This window comes from Tiliqua scincoides, chromosome 2 (genome assembly GCF_035046505.1).
Source record: "Tiliqua scincoides isolate rTilSci1 chromosome 2, rTilSci1.hap2, whole genome shotgun sequence".
NCBI classification, from domain to species: Eukaryota; Metazoa; Chordata; class Lepidosauria; order Squamata; family Scincidae; genus Tiliqua; species Tiliqua scincoides.
The window spans coordinates 150,990,444-151,017,637 of NC_089822.1; the positions used below are offsets into that span (position 1 = coordinate 150,990,444).

At 45.2% G+C, this 27,194-nt stretch overlaps 1 protein-coding gene across 1 annotated transcript; it reads right to left on the minus strand.

Annotated features, from left to right (window-relative positions):
- Window positions 1-85: 85 nt before the first annotated feature.
- On the minus strand, window positions 86-25,966 carry CARD14 (caspase recruitment domain family member 14). Its single transcript, XM_066616209.1, has 20 exons — window positions 25,741-25,966; window positions 23,995-24,132; window positions 23,140-23,465; window positions 19,668-19,838; window positions 19,017-19,136; window positions 17,513-17,638; window positions 15,855-15,998; window positions 13,403-13,534; window positions 12,963-13,090; window positions 11,342-11,436; window positions 10,956-11,001; window positions 9,714-9,903; window positions 6,835-6,961; window positions 5,939-6,176; window positions 5,719-5,782; window positions 5,065-5,176; window positions 3,276-3,449; window positions 2,670-2,773; window positions 2,413-2,528; window positions 86-1,229 (listed from the first exon to the last, which is right to left on the minus strand). The coding sequence occupies exons 1-20, from the start codon at window positions 25,964-25,966 to the stop codon at window positions 1,022-1,024; spliced, it is 2,985 nt and encodes a 994-aa protein (XP_066472306.1). The 3' UTR covers window positions 86-1,021.
- Window positions 25,967-27,194: the final 1,228 nt, after the last annotated feature.

Consider the following 27,194-nt stretch of genomic DNA (forward strand, 5'->3'; position numbering starts at 1 on the left):
CTATCCCCCCTTGCCACCATCCAGTTAAGGGGACTAAACAATGAGAAAGACCCAGGACATGTGCAACCTATGACTTGTGCCAGGACATGTGCAACCTATGACTGGCCACATCTTTTCTTCTGTGGGCCAGGTCAGGACAAAAGTTGCATATTCTGTTATCTTAAAACATTTTAATTCTTCCTAATATGTGAAATATGTTTAGTACAATTTTTTATTTAAAAAACTTCAGTGATCTATAGAATATTCATTTTTTGTAGAAGCCACTGAATCACAGGCACGCTTGAATCCCAAGCAAATCTTTATGACTTCAGCTTTCAACTATGTTGAATGTGTTGCTTTTCATGGAACAGAAGCATGCCTGATGTTCACTTGTATCCATTATATTTCTGAAAATAGATTTTAGACTTTGTGAGCGTAATATCCTCAAGGCATATCTGCCCATACATTGCTCAATTTGCTATTTAATAATAGCCTGTTTGGTCAAAATTTTATAAACAAATGCAATGGTTTTTCTTTACCCTAAAACTTAAGGAAGTGGATATTTTTTAGTAGTAAGACAATGAGTTTTGTCCATCTTTAAATGCCTCTGTCCCAATACACACACATGAACCTACAGGGCACTGAACAAGTACAATCCTTGTCACTAGAGGGCACCATGTAAACATAGCATTGTGTTTAACAAGCTTCAGTGTCCCTTTTACCTCTTCACAGATCTCAGGCACAGTTGCACATGAAACTCCATGCATGTCACCTACCCAAAAGGTGGTTGGTGCTTTGTTGAGGTGGAGCACAATAAGCTTAGAAACAGGAGGATAAACATTACAATCAAAAAACACAAATTAACTGTTATTTCTCTTTTCCCTAAGTAAACAAGTTAGCTCCTTAATCCTTCAAAGCTAGCTGGGTTACAATATGCCCCAATCCCTAAGCTTAGTTCAGAATCAATAGTAGCATCTTCAAGACTTCCTAAGACAAGTGTGTAGCCCAAGGTAATCACATCAGACTTGCCTCCTAATGTGACTCAGCAGAGTCCTTGTTCCACCCATACCACCTTCCTCTGCTCGTCGGCAATAGCTAAACGGACACAACCAACAAGAGCTTCAAGGTCACTCCAGGTGTCAGGGGTGATGGTGCCATACAGGCAGGACACTGTCTCTAGCTGGGCCTCTGCTTTCCGGGCACTGTCTATAAGCTGCTCTTCAGTGGCTCCAAGGCGCTGGAGAGCTTTCCTGAAATGCAAGCCATTTGTGTGAGTCAGTCAGCAAGTTGGAAGCTGGGTCTCTTTTCCTCCCCCCCCCCCAGCCACATTTCATGTAATATAGGAATGGGAAAGGCAGAGGGTCACTTGGGGAGAAACACTGGATTTTCCCTAGTTAGCTCTGTAAAGGGGATGAAGAGTAGTGATTAAAGAAGAAAGGGCCAATTCAGACTAGTCTAAATGTCCAAATGCATTTAAGAACATGCACAGTCATGGGACATACAAATCCAAGCCCTGCCCTTTGCTTTCATGTGAGTTTTCACAATCATTCAAAACCCACCTACCCCCACCCCCTATGACTGAGGAAACTATCCAGAAAATGAGGGGAGGAGTCGGGATGAGCACATGCCATGAACTCACACATACTCAGTTGTGTGGGGCTGGTCAGATAATTAAAGCATCTGAAGCAGTTCAGAGGTGAGATCCTCTGAGGTGACAGGAGAGCTACTTAACCCATATCTGCCCAAGATGTATACATTTGGTCCCTGTTGCGTATATGCAACATTGGGCAGAAATGGCTCAATCAGGAAAAGAAATGCCCTTCCCTGCCCATTTTTGGTGTAGCTATCATCTGGACCACCTTGCAGGGGTGGAGAGACCAGCCTTCCTTGTAGGCTGCATAGCCCTTCCTTGTAGGCTGCATAGCCACACAGCTCTAATCGAAGCCCCACACAAATTCCCCCTTGGGGTCCTGGAGCTCAGTGATGACAATTACACTATCAATGAGTGCTCCACAAGTGCTCCCATGCAGCCACTGTTGGGCTCCATGCACTTTGGCGGGAAATTAAAGGGTACATTGGCCATTACCCACACTTTGAGAAGCCCTGGAGTTAGACAGTTGGTCTATATGGCTCAGGCTACACTTCCTGGGTTTCAGGCAGTGGTCTTCCCTAGCCCCACCTGAAGATTCCAGGAACTGGAACCCAGTTCTTGTCATGATCCACATTTTGAGAAAATCTGCCATAGGCCATATTCTTATTCCTGTGCTCTCAAATACTTCATCAAACATGTAAATAACTACACATTTGGCTTATACTGTGGCTCTTTGGATCCCAGCTCCCAGAGGAAAGGTCTGCCCCAGCATTATACACCTGGGCTTTTGCCTTTGGCTTTTTCTGAGTGGCAAGTGGCCACTTGTCCTGAGGAGCACCCACCTGAATTTCTTGCCATTCTTCTCATTGATAGTGACCAGTATAATGATAGGATAGATCTCCATTGTCAGTAGTTCTGGCACATTGTCCAGGCCCAGGTTTAGCCAGCCATGAACATTCTAGAGGTGATTGGGGAGAAAAGGTTTAAAAGGTGCATCTGCTGCCCAGCACAGCCCCACAGTGAGCAAAATTTGCATAATAAGAACTGAGCAAGTGATTGTGTGTACATCTCTCTGCCACCTCCTCCCTTATCCCATTACCTTCTCCATGAGCATCTCCAGAGCCTGACGGGGAATGCAACAGCTGCTTTTCATCTCCCTTTTTTCTGGGAGGGCATCTCTGCTTGGGGGTTCACTCTGGGGTTCTGCAGGGACAAGAGACATTTAAATAGTTTCAAACTATATAGGAGGGAGTGCTATGGATCTCTGGGTCAAACTGAACCTCTTTGACTCTTAGATCTTATCAGAGATGGAGCTGTGGTAACAGAGGATGTCAAGAATGAGTGCCACAATGTGTTGGTTCTTAGATGTGGCAGTGGCTTCAACAGGAACTGGATAAGGTTACCAGAGACAACCAGCCAACTAGATACCTTTACTTGCCTTTTCCTTTCATTGAGTTCAGTCCAGAAGGTTCCTTGGCCCCAAAGTGTTGCTCACTTGCCCATTGCTTATCCAGCAATGGTTGGCTGGTTGGCAACCTTCAGTCTCGAAAGAATATGGTATAAGCCTACAGCACCCGGTATTCCCAGGTGGTCTCCCATGCAAGTACTAACCAGGCCTGACCCTGCTTAGCTTCCAAAACCAGACAAGATTGGGCAAGTTAGCTTAGTTCACCTAACAGTACAAACCACCCTGGCCAAGACATACCTGCTGGACATTTCTCAAAGCTCTTGGACAGACATAGTTTGTCAGCCAGGATCTTCCCCAAAAGCGTGGGCACCATGAGAACTGGACGCGGTTGGCCAGGCCTGCAGGGCCTGACAAGAGTGTAGGGCATCAAAGTGACGCAGCTCCTGGTGTGGAGGCTGACCCTGGGGCACACTAAAAGGAGAGGAAGAGAAGGGCAGATCTGTCAAGGAGAAAAAGTTTGGAGGATGCCAACTTCTCACTTGCTGTTTAGTTTTTTGCAATCTAGCTGTATTTTTAGAAAGTGGCGTTAGGAAGCACCCCATATTATCTAGATTTTACAAGTGGAGGAATTTGACTCTGGATTCTTTAGTATCTTTATCAGGACTGCAAACACTCACATGCTGAATAGCCATCAGCACCTTAAAAATGTTGGGCCTGGCTTCTGGCCCTGGGTTTCTGCAGAGGTCAAAGAACAGATTTTTCCTTCTATGAGGCTCCTAGAAAGCATTGCTTCTAAGTTTGTAGAAAATATTTATACCTGAGCTACTCAAAAATGGGTGCTTTAACAAAGTGCTGCCTTGGCCCACAACTTCAGTCAACAGAATGGAACGCTGCAGTTACTGATTGTGGGTGTACAAGAGGATACGGAATTGGTTAGCCCATACTGTATACCCCAAGTGTACATGAAACATATACCATAATAATTTTACACCTGGGCAGGAGAGAAGGCACATGTGAGAGGTTCATATTTTAGATAATAGCAGACCCCCATGTAAGGAACCTCACTTCCCTCAAGTTTGAAGCTTGTAAAAGGAAGCTGTGGGTAGGCAGGTGGCGGTAATGAGGTTGTGGACTGGCTAAGGTCTTTGAAGCAGGAAACATGGAAGCTGCCCCATGGTGAGTCAGACCATGGGTCCCTCTCAGTCTTGTCCATACTGACTGGGAACTGTTCTCCAAGGTTTCAGACAGGAATTGTTCTCTGTCCTACCTGGAGATGACCGGGCTGAACTTGAGATCTTCTGGTTGCAAAGCAGATGCTCTGCGACTGAGCTACAATCTCTCTCCAAAAGACATGGGGATTAAAATGCTGAAAGTAGGGAGGGAAAGAGTAGGGAGGGAGTGGCAAAAGCCATTATGGAAGGTGAACTGGGGATCAATTATATTGCATTCACAGAGTGTCCCCTCACACAAGAGCTGCAGGCATGCAATAAAGTCCAGGGAACACCCAATTCCTTTTCTTCCAGCCAGTGGCATCACTAGGGTTTGTGTCACCTGAAACCGGAGGCCAGTGTGTCACACCCATGATGAAAATCTTCCCATGCAGTGGATGGGGGCAACACTCTGGGCAGTGGGCATGGTGAAGCACCATCGCCCGATCCCTGCTGGTTTTTTAGCCATAACTTTTTATAGAATAGAGATATTTCAATGAGATTTGTTTAATTGCATTTGTTATTTCTGCATGAGATAACACATTGTATGATATATAACATGATGGTATTATTTGAAAATGCCAAGATTTTAAAAATTTTGGCCAGTAGTGGTGTCATCTCCCCTGTGCCCATGACCCAGTGTGGCCCACACCCTCTTAGCAACACCAATGCTTCCAGCCCAATCCAAGAAAGAGAGAATGAATTCAGCATTGTATAGTAGCATGCAAATGTCACACAAGGGCATAGAATAAAACATGCTCAGTGAGCCCTAACTAAAAAAAATGGAAACTCTTCTGGGGAAGACATTGCTCTTTGAGAACCATTGCTAAACGACGGGGTAATTCTCTTCTTATCAACACAGAGCATCCCCTACTCACCATCTGGCTTACTGGAATCTGACAGGCTACAGTCCATTGTTGACCAGAATGGGTTGATCTTGGTGCTGTCTGTGCTCACAATACGCACCAATTTGGGTTGTACCCCAGAATTCTGCAAGGCAGAAAGGGAGATGTGACATTAGATTGGGACCAAAGATGACTCTAACAGATAATTCCTGTTGTTCTATGCACTGTGTGAATCAGGGGCCCTTTCAAACAACTATCACTCAGTTGCCCTGTCACAGTATGAAGGGCAACTACACGTGTGAAGGAGATGTTTCTCCCCTTGGCTTTCACTCTCTACCATCTTTCCTAACCTAGAAGGAAAACAAGCATAGCTTCATCCTACATGGTGTATATTTGATTACTGGCGACTGCAGTTCATCCTAAATCAGTGCCTGTACATTTAGCTTTATTGACAATTCACGATCCCCATAAAGCAGACCAAGTAGGGAAAAGGAGAAGCAAGATGACATCTTGGCTTCCTATGGCATGACCAGTCAAGACATCTAGTTTAAAAAAAAAACAAAAACCTGCAGGTAGAGAATGCACAAGGCACCTCTTTGGCTACACGTAACTTGACAGGGTTGGTGATTGTATAGAACAGACATAGTGATTCCTTGCTAAAGTTATGCCATCGGATTGCCCCATTACCTTACGAGAAATTGTGCTTTTCTGGGCCAGTTCCTGAATCAAGGTGATGAGTTGTTGCTGTGCCCTAGAGTGGAAAGAAAAGAACAGGAAAGTTTTAGGCAGAAGGGAGCAGATGGTGTGTCCTCCTCATTGACCTCTGAACTATGTGGAAAAAATGATCTCAGAGGAGCATAACTGTGGTTACTCTTCCCTTCAGGCCTGTGTAAGTAGAAAGACTTACTGGCAATAGTTGGGGATTGTGCCAACCTCCATGTCCTTCATGGTGTAGGGGTTCACCCGGCAGGCACTCCACTGGGTATGGCCCTGGCACACAGTGTCAGTGACATGTAAAATGTCATGGCACCCTACTGGAAGCTCCCCAGCTGCCTGCCTCTCAAGACACATGTTGGACCGGATGTAGAAAGAGTCCCCAGAGGTCACCAGCTTGGAATTCAGGTCACTCTGCAGCTTCTTGTAACCTAGTGGAACAGAGAGTGGCAGTAGCATGACATGCAGGAAGGAGGGGGCAAAACAGAAATTACTTCTGGATTAGAAGTTCTGCAGCTTCTTCCATAGCTGGAGATATAGTCAGGGATGGCCCAAAAAAGTTTGATACCGGAGGTGGAAAATGCAAATGGCACTCTCCTCGCTCAAGAATTCAGATGGGGTGTGCTCCATTGAAAAGTCTTGATCTTCACTGAAACGCTCTTGCACAGCTTCCATACTCTTCAACGAGGCTTCTGCGTCTTGGCAGATTTTGCCCATTAGTCAGTCTTCCTGTCTGCCAACTATGTGTTCCCAAACAGTGACCCCCAAATCTGCTTTGGGTGCAATCCTAACCCCTTGTGCCAGTGCTTTCCACCACTGCCATAGCAGCGCCAATGAACGTGCTGCATCCTGCAGTTGGGTGTCACTCATGGAGGCCTCCTCAAAGTAAGGGGATGTTTGTTCCCTTATCTCAGAGTTGCATTGCCCTTAAGTCAGCACTGGAAAGCACTGACATAAGGGGTTAAGATTGCGCCCTTTATCATCTTGCCTTAGAGCAGGACATCCTCTAGTGATATCATTGATGGCCACTGTGAGACTTATTCATAGAGACTCTGTCTCTCTAGTCAACTGGTAGGCAGACATTCTTACCCTCCATGTTGGGTCGCACAGACAGGCAGCAGAAGCCATCCACCCTTCCCAGAACCCAAAGAGCTTCTTCAAACGTTGCATCTTCCAGGATAGCCTTGAAACCCGGTTCCATAACACCATAATCAACCTACAGATGCAAAGAGATTCAAAAGGTGCTTCGCTGCCAAAGCAGCTACAGGGACTTAACCTGGGCGGTGATCCACAGCAGGGAAGGAGGAGGAAAGGCCAGCTGAGGGAGAAGGAGCCCAGCCCAAGGGAACACTCAGAGGACTGCGGGTGGGTGGGTGGGTGTGTGTGTGTGTGTGAAGAGCCACCCAGGGAGGGTAAGGCTCCAGGGCCAGGAATGCAGACAGCCTACTCACCCATTGGGCGAGGCAGAAGCTTCCCAAGAGGCAGGGCAGCCCAGCTGCAGCTACCCCTTTTAACAAGTAGGGCGGGGCCTGCAATAGGAGGACCTGAGATCTCCTATTGGAAGGAGGCGGGGCTGGGAGAGGAAGAGGCGGGGCTGGGAGGGTTGCCCAGGAGAATAAGAAGAGACACCTTCCTGAGCTCCAGCAGGGAGGGGAGGGGAGGGGAAAGCCAGACCCCTTGCAGCTTGGAGGCAGACACAGCCTGCAGGCAACCACAGGCCGGCCAAGGCCAGGGACTACGGCCCAAAGAGGGGAGAGCCTCCCCAGGGCTATTGGAGAACCCCAAAAGGAGGGGATCCCAGGAGCGTATCTAGCCTGACCCCACTTACCTGGGGAAGGACTATTCGCCATCTGGCTAGACAAGGAACCCTGTGACCACTGGGCCAGAAACTACCTGGGGGATCGAGAAGGGGTTGAGCACGCAATCCCGACCCCTCCCAAGACAACTCCCGTTCAAAGGGGACTGCCCTGGCGTCCCGACCTTCCAGCGGGGAGCACAACTCACCTGGCACAACTCGTGGTGAGGATTACTGGAGAGGGGACCCGTGAGGTAACTGGCCCCCTTTTGGGGGATTGTTATGGACTTTAACTGGCACTGTATGGGGAAAGCCCCAAGGGTTCCTGTGATGAAACAGGGCCCCACAGATGAATGTAAAAACCTCAACTAAAGTAAAAAAGGTCAACAAACCCCTTTTTGTGGCTCCTCGTTCTTCGCACCGGTCAGGGAGAGACTGGGTGGGCCTGGACCGCACAGTGGACACTACACCCCTTGATTCCGCCCCCAAGATGGACATCACAAGGTCTCAGCCTCTTCTTCTGTACTATAACTACTAATAAAGTGGCCCTTTCTCCCAGGTCTGTTGTCTCGAGTGTTCATTGGGGGGTGCACAAACAAACTGCTTTCAAAAGAATTCACTTGGGGACCAGAGCACCCTGACTATGGGACTCAAAGGGGCGGCACCTTTGGGAACAATTTATTGCAGCCTGGTCAAGTTTGAACAAAAAGGGTCCTGCGTCCTATTCAGGTCAGAATTACATCTTTGCAGAAAGTGCTTAGTGCCTCAGTGCAGCAAAGGAAATGGGCACTGAAGTCTCCAAAACCACAGAAGTCAAGCAGTATGTCTTGTACAAGGGTTGTGCTTGTATGACTACTGCTGCCCCAAAACAATTTCCTCCTGTCAACTTTCTAACAAGTCATTAGCCTTGAGGCAATGTGTTCCCAATGGTACTTGGGGAAATTCATCACTCTCAAGGTAGCTGGAAAGGTCCCACTCTAAGCAGTTCATTGTCTTGTGTCTGCAATGGTTGTCCCTTTGGGACAGCTTCCCATCCAAGGGCCAGGTTTAGATTTGAGGCCTTTCCAGGAGCTTCAGTTTTTGTGCATACAGCCATTACTACATTTCTCCATTCAGAGAAAAAGTGTATCCAACAAGCACTTCTAAAAAGGCAGTTTCCCATATCTCTTAGCCCTCCAATTGCTGGAGTGAATTGCTGGGGAAATTCACTTGCTTGTCCCCCAGGAAATGTAACTATCACATACATTAATGTCATGGAGACAGTGATAGCATAAGCTTCATCCAAGGGAGCAATACTGCAGTGGGGCATGTGGTTTGCACAGAGAAGACCCCGAGTTCAATCCCCCATCCTCTCCAGCAATATAGCTGGGAATAGCCATTGTCTGAGACCCTAGAGAGCTGTTGTCAGAGTAGATCAAAGATACCACTTATTTCATATAGTGGGCTGAATAGCATTCATGGCCCCTGCAGAGGGCAGGAGGTGATGTCATTATACAGATGATGGCAAGAAATAAGCAGTTTGTTCTCACATAGGAACTCATTAGCTGCAAATGACAGAAGAGAAAATCTGCAAATCTTGATCATATCTTCAAGGTATGTGAGAGCCCAGTTATTACATAGGCCACCCTTTCAGCCACACTGCTTCTGCCGAAGTGACAGCTTGGGAGAAGTGGTGTAGCTGAAAGAATGGCCTATGTGATGAAGTGGACTCTCTCAGTGACTCAGTAGCAACTCCTTCTTCACCATTCCTGGTCTGCCCCTTCCCCCTTAGGGTTCCATGCCTTCTGAGGCTTCCTTCTGTCTCTCCTTCCCAAAGCCTCAGCAGAAGGAATGCTGCTGAAAGGGCAGAGTGGGGAGAGCCCAATTATCACATGGATTGAATAAAGAGCCACTGCAAGCCATATCCAACCCATGGGCCTTATATCCCTAGAGTAGGCAGTACAGGGTGGGCTGGACCAGTGGACTGACTCAGTATAAAGCAGCTTCAAATACACAGATTTTTTTAAATGGCAATTCTTTCTTTCTCTTGTTCTCTTCCCATTGGAATGGAGAATACAGATGTGGCTAAAGTGAGTAAAGCACAGAAAAGTGTAATCCCCATGGTCTGCAAAAGTCCCTTAAAATATAGCAGAGATTTTGAACAGGCCACGCCATGTGAAGTTCAGGTCCTTACCTGCACAATTTGGTGACCTGGTGACAAAGACATCTCATCAGCAGCAGAGCCAGGTGTGACTTGGTGAATGAAGATGCCAGTCTGATTGCCCCCAATGATGCTGATCTGTTTCAGCAGAGCATTGGCTTGGAAGGCAATGGTAGTGATGCGGCTTGGGAAGCGTTGTGCCAGTCGTCGATGCATGGGCACACTGTGGAGAGAAGTAGTAATGAGGATAGAGCAGGTATAGCACCTCTGCTTCTCTGCAATACGGACATCTCCCCATTCCTTTTCCCTATTGCCTCTTGACTCTTGCCCAGGCCTGTCTGAGCTGCAGTCAACCCATTCATGGCTTGTGAGTATCTTCCCTTATTAAGGCAAGGCTTTCCAGGTCACTCTGTGAAAAACCATGTACATCAAGGCAGAATACTGTGGATTTGAAACTTCCAGCACCAGATTTTGTTCATTACAGATACAGTCTAAAAGCATTCTCTGTTGGGTATGAATAAGCAAAGATCAAGTAACGAGGACAGCATCAGCCTACAGGCATCATATTCAGAAACCAACAGCAATGGAAGAACAGTTTACTGGTTTAGCTGTTCAGAAGGTCTTTAAAGATTGCACAGCTGGTGCAGTGATGAGGGTTTTGTGAAGTCTGCAGGCAGATGAGTAGTGATACTGGCTATCTCAAAATCTCATTGCCTAAATTATACAGGGCTAGTGCCCAGTGAATAAACCATTAAGAACACCGGGCCTTAAACCTGACCTATGAAAAATGTCCAAACATTCTCCTGGTCCTTCTCAGGGGCTAAGTTTGGCCTACTAGGAGATGGCATTACCACTACTTGCCCTTGCTGACATTTGCTAAATATAATTACTTCCATGGAAGCTTACAATCTTTTGCTTGACCAAGAAGTTACCTGACTTGCTATTCATGGGGTATCCTCCTGCATAAACTCTGGACTCACTTCCCATCTTTACAGGTACTTGTGCCCACTTCACTTCCAGTCCTGCTCATTCCTGCCATTGGCCTTCAGACAAATTTCTTGGTCAACAGCCTCATCTTTCCATTCACACCACTTGCATCTTTCTCTCCAGAGGGATTCCCTCCTCTTGCCCACAGTTCATGACTTTGGCTCATCCACCCTTTGCTTTGTCCATTTTACATACATTAATACTATTACCCTGCTGAGGCAAGCCACACCAAACCCCTACTGGTGACTTGGACCACAGGTTGTCTAGAACCCAGCACAGAATATTTACCTCTCAGAGATGCAAGGGTCTATGTGCAGCCACAGGGAAGAGCCATCTGTTACAAAGTAAAGTGTGAGTAAATACAGTTGTTTGTGAACAATTTCCACCTTTGCTCCTCACTTCCAAATCAGAATTCTCGGTAATGCACTGTGTATTTAAAATAACCAGTATATTGTTCTTTTAAGCTTTGGGTTGCAATTTTCCCAAAGGGTCTGCTTGGATTTTAGCTTTGCTGGGGACAGATATTCCATTTGCATGATGGTGCTACAGCCTGCCCTGAGCCAGATACAATACCACATATATGTGTGACTTCCCAACAAGAACAGAACTCCCTTCTTCTTGCCCGGGGGTGTCAAACAAAGGAAAATGCTTATTCTCTGTGGAAAGCATCTTACCATCTTTTTCCTCTGCCTCATACTCGAAAGAGGAATAGTCCACTTTCTCTTCAGAGGCAAAAGCAATATCCTCCTCCAGAAACTCCTGGGAATTGCTGCACAAGACAGAAATGAGGGGAAAACAGTAGTAAAGCCACCAAGAAGTGGCCTTAACATGAAGCAAATTAAAGCAAACACTTCAGACAGAAACTTTGTGAGGGAGGCACACCATTTTCTGCCTTCATTCTCTATTTGAAAAATGAACTGTTAAAAGATGTCCACCTTGTATTCTTTTTCTAGGGCCAACACTTACTATACTCCTCTTATGCAGAATGAACTCCAAGAAAAAAGAGTCCTTGACCATCCCTTTAATTCTAAAAAGGACTGGTCCACCATCCAAATACCCATATCTTAGTATTGTGGCACATCATCAGATGTGGGGCCCTTTCAGGGAGAAGGGCAGGATACAAATAAAGTTTATTATTATTATTATTAACAGAACCTCTGCTCAGCAGTTCACAGCTGAAAAGTCAGTGTGTTCTACTGAATTGAGAGTTGGTCTTGGCTCTGGAAGGCCTCTCTCTCTCTCTCTCTCTCTCTCTCTCTCTCTCTCTCTCTCTCTCTCTCTCTCTCACACACACACACACACACACACACACACACACACACACACACAAACCTTAATACTGATCTTAACCACTGATATACTAAGTGTCCCTGGGCAACTCATCCCCAGTTAGGTTTTGCTCCCTTATGTAAAATGGGAAAAATACTAATCTGCCAGTGTTGTTGAGAGGATAAAAACAGCAAATTTGTTTGGGTAAGTTAAAGAGTATTACACAACTAAAAAGTATGATAGAGGATCCCAAACTTTAACATCATGGGAGAGAGATCTAGTTATCTTATTTCCAGATAAAAAGTAGAAAGCCATTTTGTACTCCCATGATTAATGGGTCATTAAAAATGCCTCTCCCCCAATGAACTTCCTATACATTGTGCTATTCACTATGGAAAATAAACCTGCCTGACCCCACACTGACTGCTGGCAGAAAATGACTGAGCAAAGCCCAATGTAGCATCTCTAGAAAGTCCCTCTCCATTTCACAAGCCCCTCCAATCTTCACCACCATATGAAATGAACCCAGTAACACAAGGGACTGACACATACTTAGTCTTCTTTTCGGGAGCATGCTAACTTATAAGAGCATGTTTCTAGCTCTTATGGCTGTGAAGAGGAAGTATATGGGAAAAATCTGGTTGAGGTTTAGAAATAATCTGGAAGAGTTTTTAACGGGATTTCCAGTGATAGAGGTATCCATTTCTTTCCTAATTGCTTCTTACTCATATTGAAACAGTGGAAAAAAACTGTGTTAAGCCTGGTTAGTTAATTTAAATTATTGAATAATTGGCTCTGACAATTTCCTGGTAATATTTCAAATTTCCAGACAGTTCAAACAATATTTAAAAACAAATAAGAGCAAATCAAAGTCAACCTATATACATATATATTTGCCTGCTTTATACAATTTATTTGCCTAGCAAAATTTTTAATGCAGTAACACCCATTCCACAAGTATTTGAAACTAGATGAAAACAAGCAGTATGCTGTTGTAGATGGTGTGGGAAGGCCTGTCATACTCACCTCCTGGAAAAAGATCTCTCTTGCATGGCTCTCCTTTGCAGGGAATGTTTACAAGGTGGGACGGGGCTGCATGACCGGACACTCCCAGCTTGCTCTTGATTTGACCTGCTGCCCAAATCGGAGCAGAGCTGCAAAAGGGAAGGAGCTCAGCAGATAATCCAAGCATCACCATGTCATTTCTCTCAAATGTCTTCATCTAGAGCTAGGAATGATGCAATACTCTTTCTTGGGTTCTCTGTGCCCTAAATGCTAAAGCCCTGCAGGGCAGGTTTCAGGGTTATTAACAGTATTTATTATTATTAAGGGTATTTATTATTATTCAGGGTTCTCACTGAAACCACAAAGTACTGGGGGAAACACTCCATGTGGGTAATATCCTGCAGTGTTTCAAGCTGTCTTGCAGTTGGAAACCATATGAAGGGGTGGAGTAGACTACTTACCTCAGATATGCTGAAGAAGCTGTCCTGACTCTCACTCCGGGGGCAGATTGCATGCATTCGCACCAGACGTTGCTTCCTCTTTGGACAGGTTTCTGTGGTCTCTGAACTGGCAGGCCCATTCCCCTGCACCTGCTAAGGAAATGCAGAGAGAGAGAGAGAGAGAGAGAGAGAGAGAGAGAGCTTTCAGAAAACATCCTTGTTTCATGAGATGCAACAGTACAAGGCCTGCTACACTGAAAACAGCAACCAAGGAATAATAAGGTAGCCAATTCTCTCTCACTTCCACAGTCTGCTGAGAAACATGACAATGTCACTGCTAGAACCCCATACAAAAAATTAAATGCACCTGCAAGTCAAGAGTACCCACCTACAGAGATGGCTGCCTTCTATTGCACGAGTCACTGACCTGGCCTTCTCCTACTGGGAGTGGGTAATTCAGTCCCACCTCTACACGGTGTCTAAGGGACCATTCGATTGATCCCAATATCAATATGCTTCAGAATTACCAGCCCTCAGAGGAGGCTGCCTGTTCAGGCCTGCATGAGTCTCTGTGCTGTGCTTCCCTCCTTCCAATCAGGAGACATACCTAGTACAGTGACTAATGCAAGAAAATGCAGGGCGTGGATTCTTCTGAACATGGGCAAGTCTTATTCTTACATTCTAGAAAAGTACATTGCTTCAGGTGTAGGAACACAGTGTATCTCCCATTGGAATTCAGAAACAAAACAGCAGCACATTATTAGGCAATAGGAAACACTGCCCTATCAAAAGTAGTAGTGAGGCACAGTGACCCTTGACCCTAGACTGTAAAGTCACTGGATAGCCCAGTATAAGTATCAGCAAAGAAAGAATCATTCTAAAAGCAAAAGCCACACTGCAAAAGTATAGAAAAACACAGAATAGAAGAAGCTGTTTGACTTCATTTAAAGGCAAAATTGTATTCTCACAGATCTGCTTAGGTGTAAACACCTTGGAATGCAAATAGATAAGATTGCTAGGTAACGAGCAGATAGGCCCCAGCTTGGCAGAAGTATATCCATCTTAGCAAGGACAGTCTGCCTGTGTTCGTTTATAGTTTTAAACTGTTATTCTTCCATGCTTTCAAAGGAAAAGACACATATAGGCACATATAGGTAAAATAGTCTTTGCCTTAAAGTGTAACCAACATATATGGGGACATAGTAGTCATTAGAAGTAAGTCTTAAGCAACCTTTGCTGCTTGATTTTAGAAAAGTCTTAAGAACAGACAAAAGCTTTAACATTGCAGGAAGGCTTCACAGGTGTTTCTATGTTGACATTAGCATAGGAGAAAGGTATGCAGAGAGAGATAACGGTACCAGTCGAAGTACATTGTGTCATCTCTTTAATGAGGATGGTACGGAGACCTGTCAAGGAAGCCCCTAATTGGATTGATGGATGCAAGTAAGGGTCAGTACTGGGTCAGTACTGGATAAAATGATATTATAGCAACCCCTGCTGGTTCTTGAAAACTTTGTAATTCAATATGTTTAATTGTTGAATTTTACCTTTTATGGGAACTGTAACCTGAAACAAGCCTTTCAGGTGTCTCTAAAGTTATCTATAGCCTATTAAGAGTTAGCCCCATCTATGATGTCAAAACTTCAGCCAATGGGAAGTTCAGATTTTCAAACAAAGGACCCAGAATGGTATAAAGGGTCCAGTTAACATTGGGAAATGGCTCTCATGCTTTGAGACATTAGTCCCATGAGATGCCCGTTGCTTACAACGAAATAAAGCCTGCAAATGATGACCCTTGAGTACTGAATCTTGTTTTCCTGAACTCTGCAACAGTAGAGAAGAGGTATAAAGGGTGTGGAAAGCCAGATAGGGAGGCCTGACAGATGACAAACCAAGAGGAATCCAGGCAAGAGTCTGAGACATGTGAGACTTGATGAAAGAGGATCAGAACTTTCTTATTGGAAAGAACTGAAGATCCGATACATTTGTGAATGAAGTAATGGTGTACAGTGGAATTCATATGGAGATTGCTCCTGCAAGGCATAGGCAAACTGTAGGAACACACAATCCACAGCCAAATACAGTACAAAATAGTGTTGCCACTTGCCATCGCCTCTGTAACTGCACCTTGCTCTTATGCTTTTTAAATTAAGAGCAATTTAATATGCAAAATATAGGAGGTGAAGTTTTTCCTCAGAATTTTATCTCCACATCAAGAAAATAGTCACCTGCTTAATCACTGCAAGCTGAACTGGTGTTAAAGCAAAGGCGGGTTGGGGGGGTGGAGTTGGCAACTTTAGCATAAGCCATTCCCTTCAAAAATCTTTGTTCTGCTGGATCTTACATGGCAGTCTTTCAAACAAGGGGTCAGTTTAAGTACATGGATGGTGTTTATGTAACTTAAGACCAATATCACAAGGAAGATCAGCCATGGTTTCCCACGCATATGACCCCTGCGCAACTCAAAACTCACCGTCAGTGTTGAGCCACTCAAGCCCGTCTGCTTCCTCAGTTCACAGAGCTCATCAGTGAGCTCAAAGACTTTGCGGCGGAGTGAGTCCTTCTCCAGAAGACTCTGAGAAATTTCCAGCTGGGCAGTGTCCCTTGCACTGTAGGCCTGGGGGGGGGGGGAGGCCAGAAGACATCACAGGCAAAAGTTTGGGAAGAAAACACAGGATCAAGTCTAATATATTCAAAATAAAATATTGAAATGAATGGGGACCACCTGAAATTGACTCACAACCCACCTAGTGGGTCCTGACCCACAGTTTGAGAAACACTGGTTTAGCATGTAGTGGAACCCCCACATCACACTTTCCTTTTTTAATGTGTGTGTGTGTGTGTGTGTGTGTGAGAGAGAGAGAGAGAGAGAGAGAGAAACCACTTTGGAAGAGGAGTGGAAAAGTGGCAGGAGGAGGAGGTCCTTAATTCTTTTCCTGCCCCTCCTTCTCTGCTCCAAATTGCACCATCCCAGTTGCTTTCCTCTTGCAGGCCTCTCAAAGGACATTCCCAAAGGTACACATGTTTGAAACCCTGATGGAGGGGAAGCAGCTTGTGGGCAATTTGGAGCAGAGAAATGCTGAATAGGAAAAGAACTAACCCACCTCTCCCCCCCCCATTTTTAGACTCCAAATTGACCCCCCCCCCAAAAAAAACCCACTTTTTCTAAACAAAGAAGTCACCTATATTTGCATGGAACATTTAGTTGGGCCCCAAGACATGCATGTGATGTTGACTGCGAGGCAAGAAAGAGAAATGTAAGCATTGGACTTCCTAAGAGAGAGGGTTCAACATACTAACCACAGAAGGCCATAGATGACCCCTATCTCTACACTGAACATGGTTAAGAACAATGCAGTACACAGAACAGAGGACTAGGAAGACTGTTATCCTAGTAGTTACTAGGAAGAAAGTAATCACAACAGTACTTCCTTCTGAGGGCAAATGCTCCCATCACGGGAAAGTCAAGAGGCTGCTTACAGTCTTGGATTACAAAGTAGTTACTTTACTGTTGGCAACCTTCAGTCTCGAAAGACTATGGTATCGCGCTCTGAATGGTGATTCTGGAACAGCGTCCAGTGTGGCTGAAAAGGCCAATTCGGGAGTGACAATCCCTTCCACACTGGGAGCAAGTGCAGTCTGTCCCTGGTCTGTCTCCCTGGCTATGGGCCTTCCTTCTTTGCCTCTTTGCCTCAGTCTGTTGGCAAAGTGTCTCTTCAAACTGGGAAAGGCCATGCTGCACAGCCTGCCTCCAAGCAGTAAAATATAAAAGCCTCTTAATTAGACCAACTGCGGCTGATGTGTTTGAGTCACGCAGTTACATGGGAACTTCTCAGCTAACAGAATGAATACAGTCGTGAATTCTCCTCTATGTAGCCAGTAAGTCTTGTTACAAGGGTTGATCTATTTTTGGATCCCTGGTTCCCACTATAATCTCACAGTTAGCAGCAGGAGCCAAATCAGCAGGAGCTTAGCTTTATGTGTCAACAGGTATTTGGGGATGGAATGGTTCTGCAGTTTCAGGATTCTGGGGATCACTACTAATTGGGCAGGTCCCCTCCTTCCCTGGTTAGGCAAACTGCCTCTTGCAGTGAAAAGGATTTTCTTCTTGCTGGTCAAATCTCTAGTTACCTGATCTCTCTCTTTCTGCAGTTCTGCCACTTGTGTCTGGAGGGCACTGATTTTCTCCTTGTAGATCTCACAGTCCACCTTCATCTTCTGACACTGAATCAATGTGTGTTCCTTTTCTTCCCAACACTGAATTGGGATACATAAAGGCAGCAAGGCAATAGTGTGTTTAGTATTTATAGCAAAAATTCTTGTGTCATCTTAAAGACTAACGGCTCAACCCACCACACTTCCCTGTGCAGCAATGCATTGGCATCACTTTGGCATCTGCTGCATCCTGTGGGGGAGATTTGGCATGTTGAGGCCTCCTTAGGGCAAGGGAAAATTTGTGCCCCTGAAGTAAACCATTGCCAGCCCAGTGGGTCAGCTTGTACTTGCATCAACAAGCCCACAAGCCCACATGGTGCAAGCCACATTAGGTGAAGCAGACCTGGGAAGGGGGTTAGGGTTCGGCAGGCATCACTGCCACAAAACATGCCCCCTTTGCAGACCCAATCCACCCTCCTTCCCATTCCACTCACCTCCCTGTTCCACCCACCCCCACCCTATTTTGCCCCCTCCGTGCTTCCTTCCCATTTCCATGGTCTTATCGGTAGTTGGCGCAAGGAGCTGGCCACTCACTGCTTCTGGCCATGGCCAGCCCGCATACTCCAGTGCATTATCTTTCACATTGGCTGGAAAGCGTGTTATGCCACTGGAACACATGTTATGGCAGCATAACATGCTGTTAGGATAGAGCTGTAAGGCTGCAATCCTATTAACACTTTCCTGGAAGTAAGCCCCAATAGACTTCTGAATAGACATGCATAGGGTTGGGCTATAACACATAAGAACATAAGAACATCCCCACTGGATCAGGCCATAGGCCCATCTAGTCCAGCTTCCTGTATCTCACAGCGGCCCACCAAATGCCCAGGGAGCACACCTGATAACAAGAGACTTCATCCTGGTGCCCTCCCTTGCATCTGGCCTTCTGACATAACCCATTTATAAAATCAGGAGGTTGCACATGCACATCATGGCTTGTAACCCATAATGGATTTTTCCTCCAGAAACGTGTCCAATCCCCTTTTAAAGGCATCCAGGCCAGACGCCTTCACCACATCCTGTGGCAAGGAGTTCCACAGACCAACCACATGCTGAGTAAAGAAATATTTTCTTTTTTCTGTTCTAACTCTCCCAACACTCAATTTTAGCGGATGTCCCCTGGTTCTGGTGTTATGTGAGAGTGTAAAGAGCATCTTTCTATCCACTTTATCCTTCCCATGCATAATTTTGTATGTCTCAATCATGTCCCCCCTCAGGCGTCTCTTTTCTAGGCTGAAGAGGCCCAAACGCCGTAGCCTTTCCTCATAAGGAAGGTGCCCCAGCCCAGTAAATTGTAATACGGTATACATTTTTGTGGACTACAATCCACTTTATTAGATTCATGAAGTGATATCCCAGCATTGGTGCACATACACACATGAACATTTAGAGGAAAAGAAAAAAAAAACTGGAGTCTTGCCTGCTTGCGCTGGTTCTCAGCAAATACAGCCTGCTCCCTCAGTGAGTGGATGCGATTCAACAGCTCCTGCTTGCCTTCCAAAGCCTCATCAAGGTTCTGCTCAAGAATGTCTTTCTGGATCTGGACCAATGACAGAGATGTGTCGGAGAACATATGTCCCCACCAGTGCCCACAGAGTTGTAAACACGTGAATTTAGATCTAGGCAGAGCTGCTTCTTCAAGCTTATATCCATCCAGCCAAACCACAAACATAAAGAAACATTATGCTGTTGCCAGAGATTTTCACAAAACCAGTTCTAGCGTTGCTTATGTGTACAAATAATCCTCAACCTTCAACACTCATGTGCACCCCCAAAAACTGTGCAAATATCCTTGCTTTAATTGTTTTTATTTATTTTATAGAATTTATACCCTGCTATTCTACCATATGCAAGGGGTTTTTATACACCCACTACAGCCAGTAGTATCATGGCTTCCCACCCCAAAATTCTGAGGATTGTAGTATGGTAAGTTTGCTGAAAATTTTGTTAGAGATTCCTAGCTCTCCTCCCAGAACTACAGTTCACAGAATTTTCAGAGGAAAGAGGCTGCTTAGGTTTGTAGTGTTTACTGCACAAGAACATCTGGATGTAGTTTGCCAATCTCTTTTACCACACTGAAGGTCTCCAGCTTCACCAAAGACTTGAGACGATGATTCTCCTCCATTAGCACCAATAGCTCATCTGCCTGTGGCTGCACATCGCCAGTCACCCTTGAAGATCTCTCCCTTTCACAGTGTGAGGACACCTGGGCTCGCTGCAACTCCTGCTTCATCAGGTAGAGCTGCCATCAGATCACAGAGGAAAAAACTGTTAAGATCAGAGGCACCGTGGAACATTTGACCACTCTGTGGTGTGGTGTTTACTTTGGAACATGACACTTGTGTGTGTGTGTGTAGGGGGGGGCCTGGGGTTCCCAAGTTTGTTTATTTTTAAAAGAATCATATCCCACCTCTTTCTCAAAGGTTCTAGGCTAGCTGTTCCCAAACTTTTTACAATGGAGACCCACTTTTTAAAATGACTCACTATCAGGACTCACCTAGGTTTATTTTTTAAAAATCTGGAAAGAAATACTATTTTTACTTATGTACATGTAATAATAACCATAAAAAAAGATGCTCCAACATATTTCCCCCTATATTTACACATGCTTGCAAACTGCAGGAGCTCTTTGCAGGATGATTCTGATTTTTAAAAAGCCTTAAGGTTTGAGGCAATTAGTTATGTGATCCTTCCATCACCTGTGGGTCTCGACTTACAGTTTGGGAACCATCGCTCTCTAGGCAGTTAATAACATATTTAAGGACAGTGGCGTCACTAGGGTTCGCGTCACCTGGTGTGGGATGCCAGCGCATCATCCCCCATGTAGTGGGTGGGGCAACATCCCAGGTGGTGGGCGTGGTGATGTACCATCACTCCACCCCCACTGGTTTTTTGGCTGTACCTTTTGATAGAACAAAGATAGAACACATTCTGCATGAAATTACGCATTGAGATATAACATGCTGGTATTATTCCTCCAGACTGTGATTTTAGTGATTTTGGTCACTAGTGGTGTTACACACACCCTGGATGTCAACTTACTAACACTTTATTGCAGCAGTTCTCAAACTTTTAGCACTGGGACCCACTTTTTAGAATGACAATCTGTCCAAGACCCACCAGAAGTGATGTCATGGCTGGAAGTGTCATCATCAGGCAAATTAAAATAAATAAGTATAAATAATTAAAGTAAAACAAATAATTAAATAAGCAGAAGCCAGCCCTGTTCCACCAAGTGAATTTCCTCTGTAACTTGCCTGCAATAAAAAACCCCTCCAAAATCAGTAAGGTTTTCAGCCCTACCCAGTGCCCAGTTCAATTTAAGAACTTCTGTTTAAACCAGATCACTGTCAGGATCCACCTGGCTTTGCAAGTCTCTAAAAGTTCACGTTATCAGCTGAAGCCTCTGTTTTGATCCTTTTTAGGGGGGGGGAGGAAGGCTGCCTTCTGGAGCATTTGTTGAGCTCCAGTTCCATCAGATCAGGACCATTCTGGTGGCTTCACATTCCCTTTTGCCTGGCCTGACCACCAGCCAAGGCACGTTTTCTTACTCGCGAGTAAACACGACCGCGAGGCTTAATTTCACTTTCCATAGGGCTCAATACATTTGTCTGCTTGGAGGGAGGGACTTCCTTCTCAGGTGTTTTTAGGGGCTGCATTCATTGGATCAGGACCATTCTGGTGTTGTTGAATTCCTCTCAGCCTGCCCGTTCCAATGGACTAAGGCAAGTTTGCCTGCTCCCGAGTAGACCTGCAATACGGCTCAGTTTCACTTTCCATAGGGCTCCATGCATTTTTTGTTCTCCTGTTTTTTGGCCATAACTTTTGATAGAAAGGAGATATTTCCCTCGGGTTTTTTGCATGGCATTTGGCTGGAAATTCTGCATCCAACAGTATATAAGATGACAGTATTACCCCGAACCACCGCAATTTTAGCATGTCACCCCCCCCAGTGCACGTCACCCCCCCTGTGCGCGACACCCGGTGCAGCCCGCACCACCTACACCCCCCTAGCGACACCACTGTGTAAAGATAGAAAAGCCAAGATTAAAACAATAAAATATCAAAAGATTTTAAAACAGCAACAGTTCTGGTTCCTAAGAATACAGCAGCATGTTGTTAAGTTGAAGTGTTTGTTTCTAGTGATTAAAATAAGATTACAGCTGGGCAGCACAATCCTGAGCAGCCCGGTGCGTGGGGCTGCAACGGTGCTGAAAATAGCTGCTGCTGCACGCCAGGCAGCCGCTGCTGCCTCCTTGGGAGAAGGGGACTTTCATCCTCTTCTCCCGGGTAAGGCGAGTAGCCCCGCAATGGGGCTACTCGATTCTACAACAATCCATTTGTCGGCGTAGAATTTAGAGCCTTTGTGTCAGGCAGACGGCCAACCCCGCTCCCTCCCTCCGGCACACCCTCTTCCTGCCTTCCCTCCATCTCCCTCCACCCTGGAACACCTCCTCCCTGCCTCCCCCCATGCCCCCACCTACTTCTCCGCTACCCAGCATTCTGCGTGACCGCCAAGCAGCAGAGCTCCAGTGCTTCACCAGTGCTAGCCCAGTGCCAGCCAGTGCTGGGCTAGCACTGGTGCTCCACCAGTGCTAGGGCCCATAAACATGCCTTACAGCATGTTTGCAGTAAGCAAGCGCGCACTCTTTAGGATTAGGCCCTAAGTCTTGCTGAATACAATGGGCTTACCTCTGAATAAAATACTGTGTAACACCATTTTCAAACATTTCTATTGGTAAGCACTAACTATGTGGTATGCTCTGTGTTCTGGATGGCACAAGCTAGATACAGCATAGGTCAGGTCAACCACAGCACAGAAAGAAAAACAATGGACAATCCTAAGGAAACTGGTGATAGGTCAATATTTCCTGTAGATCAGGATATAGACAGTAAATATTCCAGAGGAAACATGCAAGAAATCAGGCATTTCAGCATATCCTCTATAAACCCTGTCATCTTCCAAAAGACATTTTATACAGCGTTAAGATATTTTATTGGCATTAAATTGTATAAATAATTTAGAATTAGTATCTATCATCTACAGGTGTATGTCTACATGAATGTGCTCCTTATCTGCTAACATTGCAATATTATGCAGGTTTACTTGAAAGGAAGTCCTGCTATGCCCAATGGAGCTTACTACTCCCTAAGTATGCTGTGGATTTTACCCTAGGTCCAGGAGATGTACTAGGAACTTTCAAGGCCCAGATAGTCTTCCCTGAGCTTTCAGTTGGCTTGATGGCCTGCATCTTGCCTCTGAATCTCTAACATAAATTGCTGCCTTCACTAGAGAAAAAAGATACTGAGCTAGCCTCTTCCCATGGGATAATTCCTGTATCTTGAAACACCTAGTAGTAAAAGTGGCCAAGGATAGAGAGCTACACATTATTGGTAAAAACATCCTGGGAATTTGGCAAAAGATGGTGATCACTTAACGTAACGCACTGACATAACACGTAATCCCCATTCATCGTCAATAAAGGCACCAGGCACTATTAACGTATTGTCGCAAACCCAGCTGAGCCCACACCCTACCTCACCTCTTCCTGCAGACTCTGGCTACGGGTGATAGCCAGGTCTTTCTCCTGCAGGGCACTGCTGTAGCGCAAGGACAGGCCATAAAGTTCATCTTTCAGTTTGAGTGCCTCATGGAAGTGGGCACTGAGCTCCCTCTTCATCCGGTTACACTCAGCCTCAATGCCGTTCAGGCTTTCAGCCTGGGCTTCCAGTCGAGCAGTGTTCTCCTTCAGCTTGCGGCAGTGATGGAGTAAGGACACTTTTTGTCGCTTCTCCTGACTCAGCTCTTCCTGCAGGCTGCTCACCGCCTTGGCCAAACATTCAGTGAGCTGGGAGCTCTCAATCAGGTCTAAGGTAAGAAAGGGAACTTTTAGGCATCTGTCTCACTCCAGATTTCCCATTAGTCACAGTAACAGCTCAATCTTATCCTTCTCCCTCTCCACAGGTGCAGTCATGTCAAAAAGGCATGCACTGTAGCCTATGAGGGGGGAAATAGAGCTTCAATAGCCTTCATTTAGATCCCCTTCCTTAAGCCTCCTACCCTGCAGAGGGTCTCCTTGGACCTGCACCAGGGAAATCGCCGACGCAACTCTGGAGAGAGAAAGGGGGTGGGAAGTTGCTGCTGGAGGGGATAGGATCCAGTGCACGCCAGTTTTTATAGTTTTATAGCTTTACTACTAGAAGCAGTGGGGGATGAGTCTGTCTAATTTGGAAAAGACTTTTTTCTGCCTCAGATACAAAAATATCTTAGGTCAGATTTGCCTTAGGTAATCAATAAAGATTCATCGCACAGATATAATTCCAGGGTTGAAGATTTCCTCAGTAGTTAATTATTTCTATGGGGAACTGGATATGATATGGGGAATAAAAGAGCTCACCGCTGAAATTGTTGTGGTCTATGGAAGGCTCCAAGCCTGTGATGAGCACATAAATATCAGGGTTGTGAAGTTTCAGGCTTTCCAGAAAAGCAAGGGCTCCATTTTTCCCACGGGATTTCAAGAGATCCAACATGTGACCTGCCAGTGGATTAGAAAGAACAGTTACGTGACATTGATGTGATGAGGACTCACATGCTTGTGAAAACTATCCCAAATATCTAGCCTACTCAATCAGAGAAAACAATGGATATGCCCTGTTTCCCTCTTCTTCTAGTCATTTGCTTAGCTAATGACCTTGAACAGCACTGTGCTGAGTAAAATCTTCACTTCCATCATCAAAATACCCAACCAGTAAGACCGAGAAACCATAAGAGAAGGCTGCTTGGCCTTAGTCTTACAATATGGACCTCAAAATATCAGCCCAGTCTCCATTATTCAATCCTAGTTTATTTGGGAATAGTTGACCTTATCTAACTGTTGATTGACAGGACAAATGTTGTCCATAGTAAATGGGTGCCAAACTTTCACAGAGATCCCAACAAATGAATGCTTTGAATGACAGAGGATGCCTCCTCCCATTTAGTATTCATTATTTATTTATTATTAATTTATTGTAGTGCTGCTGCTTCTACTACTACTACTACTACTGGTAGTAGTATTATAGTACCTATCTTTTCATTAGGATGCAAATGAAAGAACAATAGTCCAATGTTTGACCAATGGCTAGGCTTCCCTCAATGGGTAATGCTGTCATACAGAAGCTGAGGTCAAACAGACCTCTTCCACCTTTCTGATACAGAATTACCAGGATCTGCTCAAAGCATGGCGCCTGATTCGCGAGTTGAGTCCTAAGTCTGTGACCCCACAACTTGACTCATGTGTGACTCACAATAAATTTTGAGATTTTGACTCAAGTCACAAGTCATTTTGAGAAACAAGTTGCAAGCCCTTGAGCAAAAATGCACAGAAAAAGGAAGGTGCAAGAGGGATCTGAAGGCCTTAGGAGTGGACCTCAACAAGTAGGAAACCCTGGCCTCTGAGCGGCCTGCTTGGAGGCAGGCTGTGCAGCATGGCCTTTCCCAGTTTGAAGAGACACTTGGCCAACAGTCTGAGGCTAAGAGGCAAAGAAGGAAGGCCCATAGCCAGGGAGACAGACCAGGGACAGACTGCACTTGCTCCCGGTGTGGAAGGGATTGTCACTCCCGAATCGGCCTTTTCAGCCACACTAGACGCTGTTCCAGAACCACCTTTCAGAGCGCGATACCATAGTCTTTCGAGACTGAAGGTTGCCATCTACTGATGGAGTGTGTAAGTAAGCCAGAACACACACACTCTAAAGAGAGTTGGGACTCAAATCATTTCAAGTCACTGGCCCTGAGTTGCGAGTCGAGTCGGGGCTGTGATGTCCATGACTTGAGTCAACTAGAGTAAGCAAAAACTGTTTTTTTGTGATTTGGGTTGAGTCAACATGAGTTGACTATGTCCTCCAAATTCAATTGTGCAGCAAAGAATGTCTCATTCTGTGGGCAGATACTATTCTTTCCTCTAAAGTTGGTAATCCTCATCTACTTGTGGGCAAGGATTACTTAACTTTGTGAGGTAGAGATGGCTTTATAAAGCAGATAAGATCCCAAAGGGCATCCCTCCTCATTTCTTCCCGAGACAGAGGACCAATGAGGAGGACCATATCCACCCCAGATATGCCTTAATGCATCTCATCAACATTACCACTACCAGGCTGCTCACCCACTCTCATGGCGCTGTTTGTGAACTGAGGGCTGTGCAACACCTCTTCCTCATCCAGTTGGCCAAGCACCTTGGCCTGGCGTAGGTAGGGGGTAAGCCGGCTTGGGCAGACAACACGCACAATTCTGTAGCGATGGCCATCCACCATTTCCCACAAATGGTCCTCATCCATGTCACGGAGTTCTTTATCCACCATGTTAGAGTCATCTGCTCCTGTCTCTGCCATTATGGGAACCTTTAGAGAAAAGAAAAGTTGGAAGTTTGCTGAAGAATAGCAAATCAAAATGTATTTTATGAAGGCACAACGTGTCATAAGTTACAGGAAGGTTTCTGTTCCAAAATGATATACGAGCAGGAAGTGGTTCATACGCGTATCATATAGCAGAACTCAAATCCCAACACAGAGCCAGTGGAATTGCAAAGAACCGTAACACTGAAAGGATTCTTGGAGGGCACCTATTTCAGTCTCCTACCCTAAACAAAGCACCAAATCAACACAACATGTTAATACGTGTTGCTACAGAATAGCTCAAATAACCCAGATTATAATGTCTACTCTGCTATTCTAAACAGAAATGTAGTATTAGATTCAGAATTCAGCACTATGAGAATTCTTTCTATCACATATCTAGTCCCTAAAACTGCAGAAGTAGGCAACTAGACAATGCCCAGCCAGATGCCAGAGGGCTGCAGTGCTTTACCACCTCGTAGCTAACTCCTTGTTCATCCCCACAACTACCAGAAACAAAATAAATTATTCTTTTTTGCCTACTTTACAGACATAGTATTTGGGTTATCAGTAATACATTTTAATGTTTTCAGTGCCGAAAGCAAATCCGTGATACACTGCATCACAAGCAAAGTGCAAACATACTAGAGATGCCTACAAGGTTCAAGGAATAACGGTTTAAAACCAGTCATATGCATTAGGCGAGTGTAGATGTATATCTGCTCATATACTTGCTATTGTTAGTGTTATTGCTGCTGGCTAACTAATCTGTTTCTAGGTTGCTACCAAAAGAGTGATGATGGTTAATGACCCAGAACAGTCAGCTGATATTCCATCAATGGGAACTTAGGGTTGGAAGAGGTTTCCTGATAAATTAGAAATGACATATTCTGTATTTGAATGAGAAATTCACTGGACACGCCTAAAGCTGGTGGGTTGGGGAAGATAAAGAGGATTGGATTTTTTTTAGAGAGAGGAAGGAACGTGGTTCTGGAAACACAGGCACTGAAAATAGAGGTGCAACCTGGGCAGTTGCCCATGTTGTTCTCTGGGGAACCTTCTGCCTTGTCTACCTCTACTTATGCTCGACTAGTAGATAAAGTTTAAATTACAGAGACTGTGTAAGTCTTTGGTGCTCTCCTGTCCAAAGGAAACTAAAGATATAGTAATGTGCTGACCTGGGAACTTTTTGACTCTTGAAAAAGAGGAGAGCCTGCCAGAATAT

Bases quoted from the DNA above. Each gene is read 5' to 3' on its own strand.
- CARD14 (XM_066616209.1), bottom strand. From the start codon at position 25,966: ATGGCAGAGACAGGAGCAGATGACTCTAACATGGTGGATAAAGAACTC. The intron at 11,002-11,341 runs GTAAGATGCTTT...ACTTTGTAACAG, and splicing joins TGAGGCAGAGGAAAAAGATG to ATGGCTCTTCCCTGTGGCTG. The intron at 6,177-6,834 runs GTAAGAATGTCT...CTGTTCCACTAG, and splicing joins TGTGCGACCCAACATGGAGG to GTTACAAGAAGCTGCAGAGT.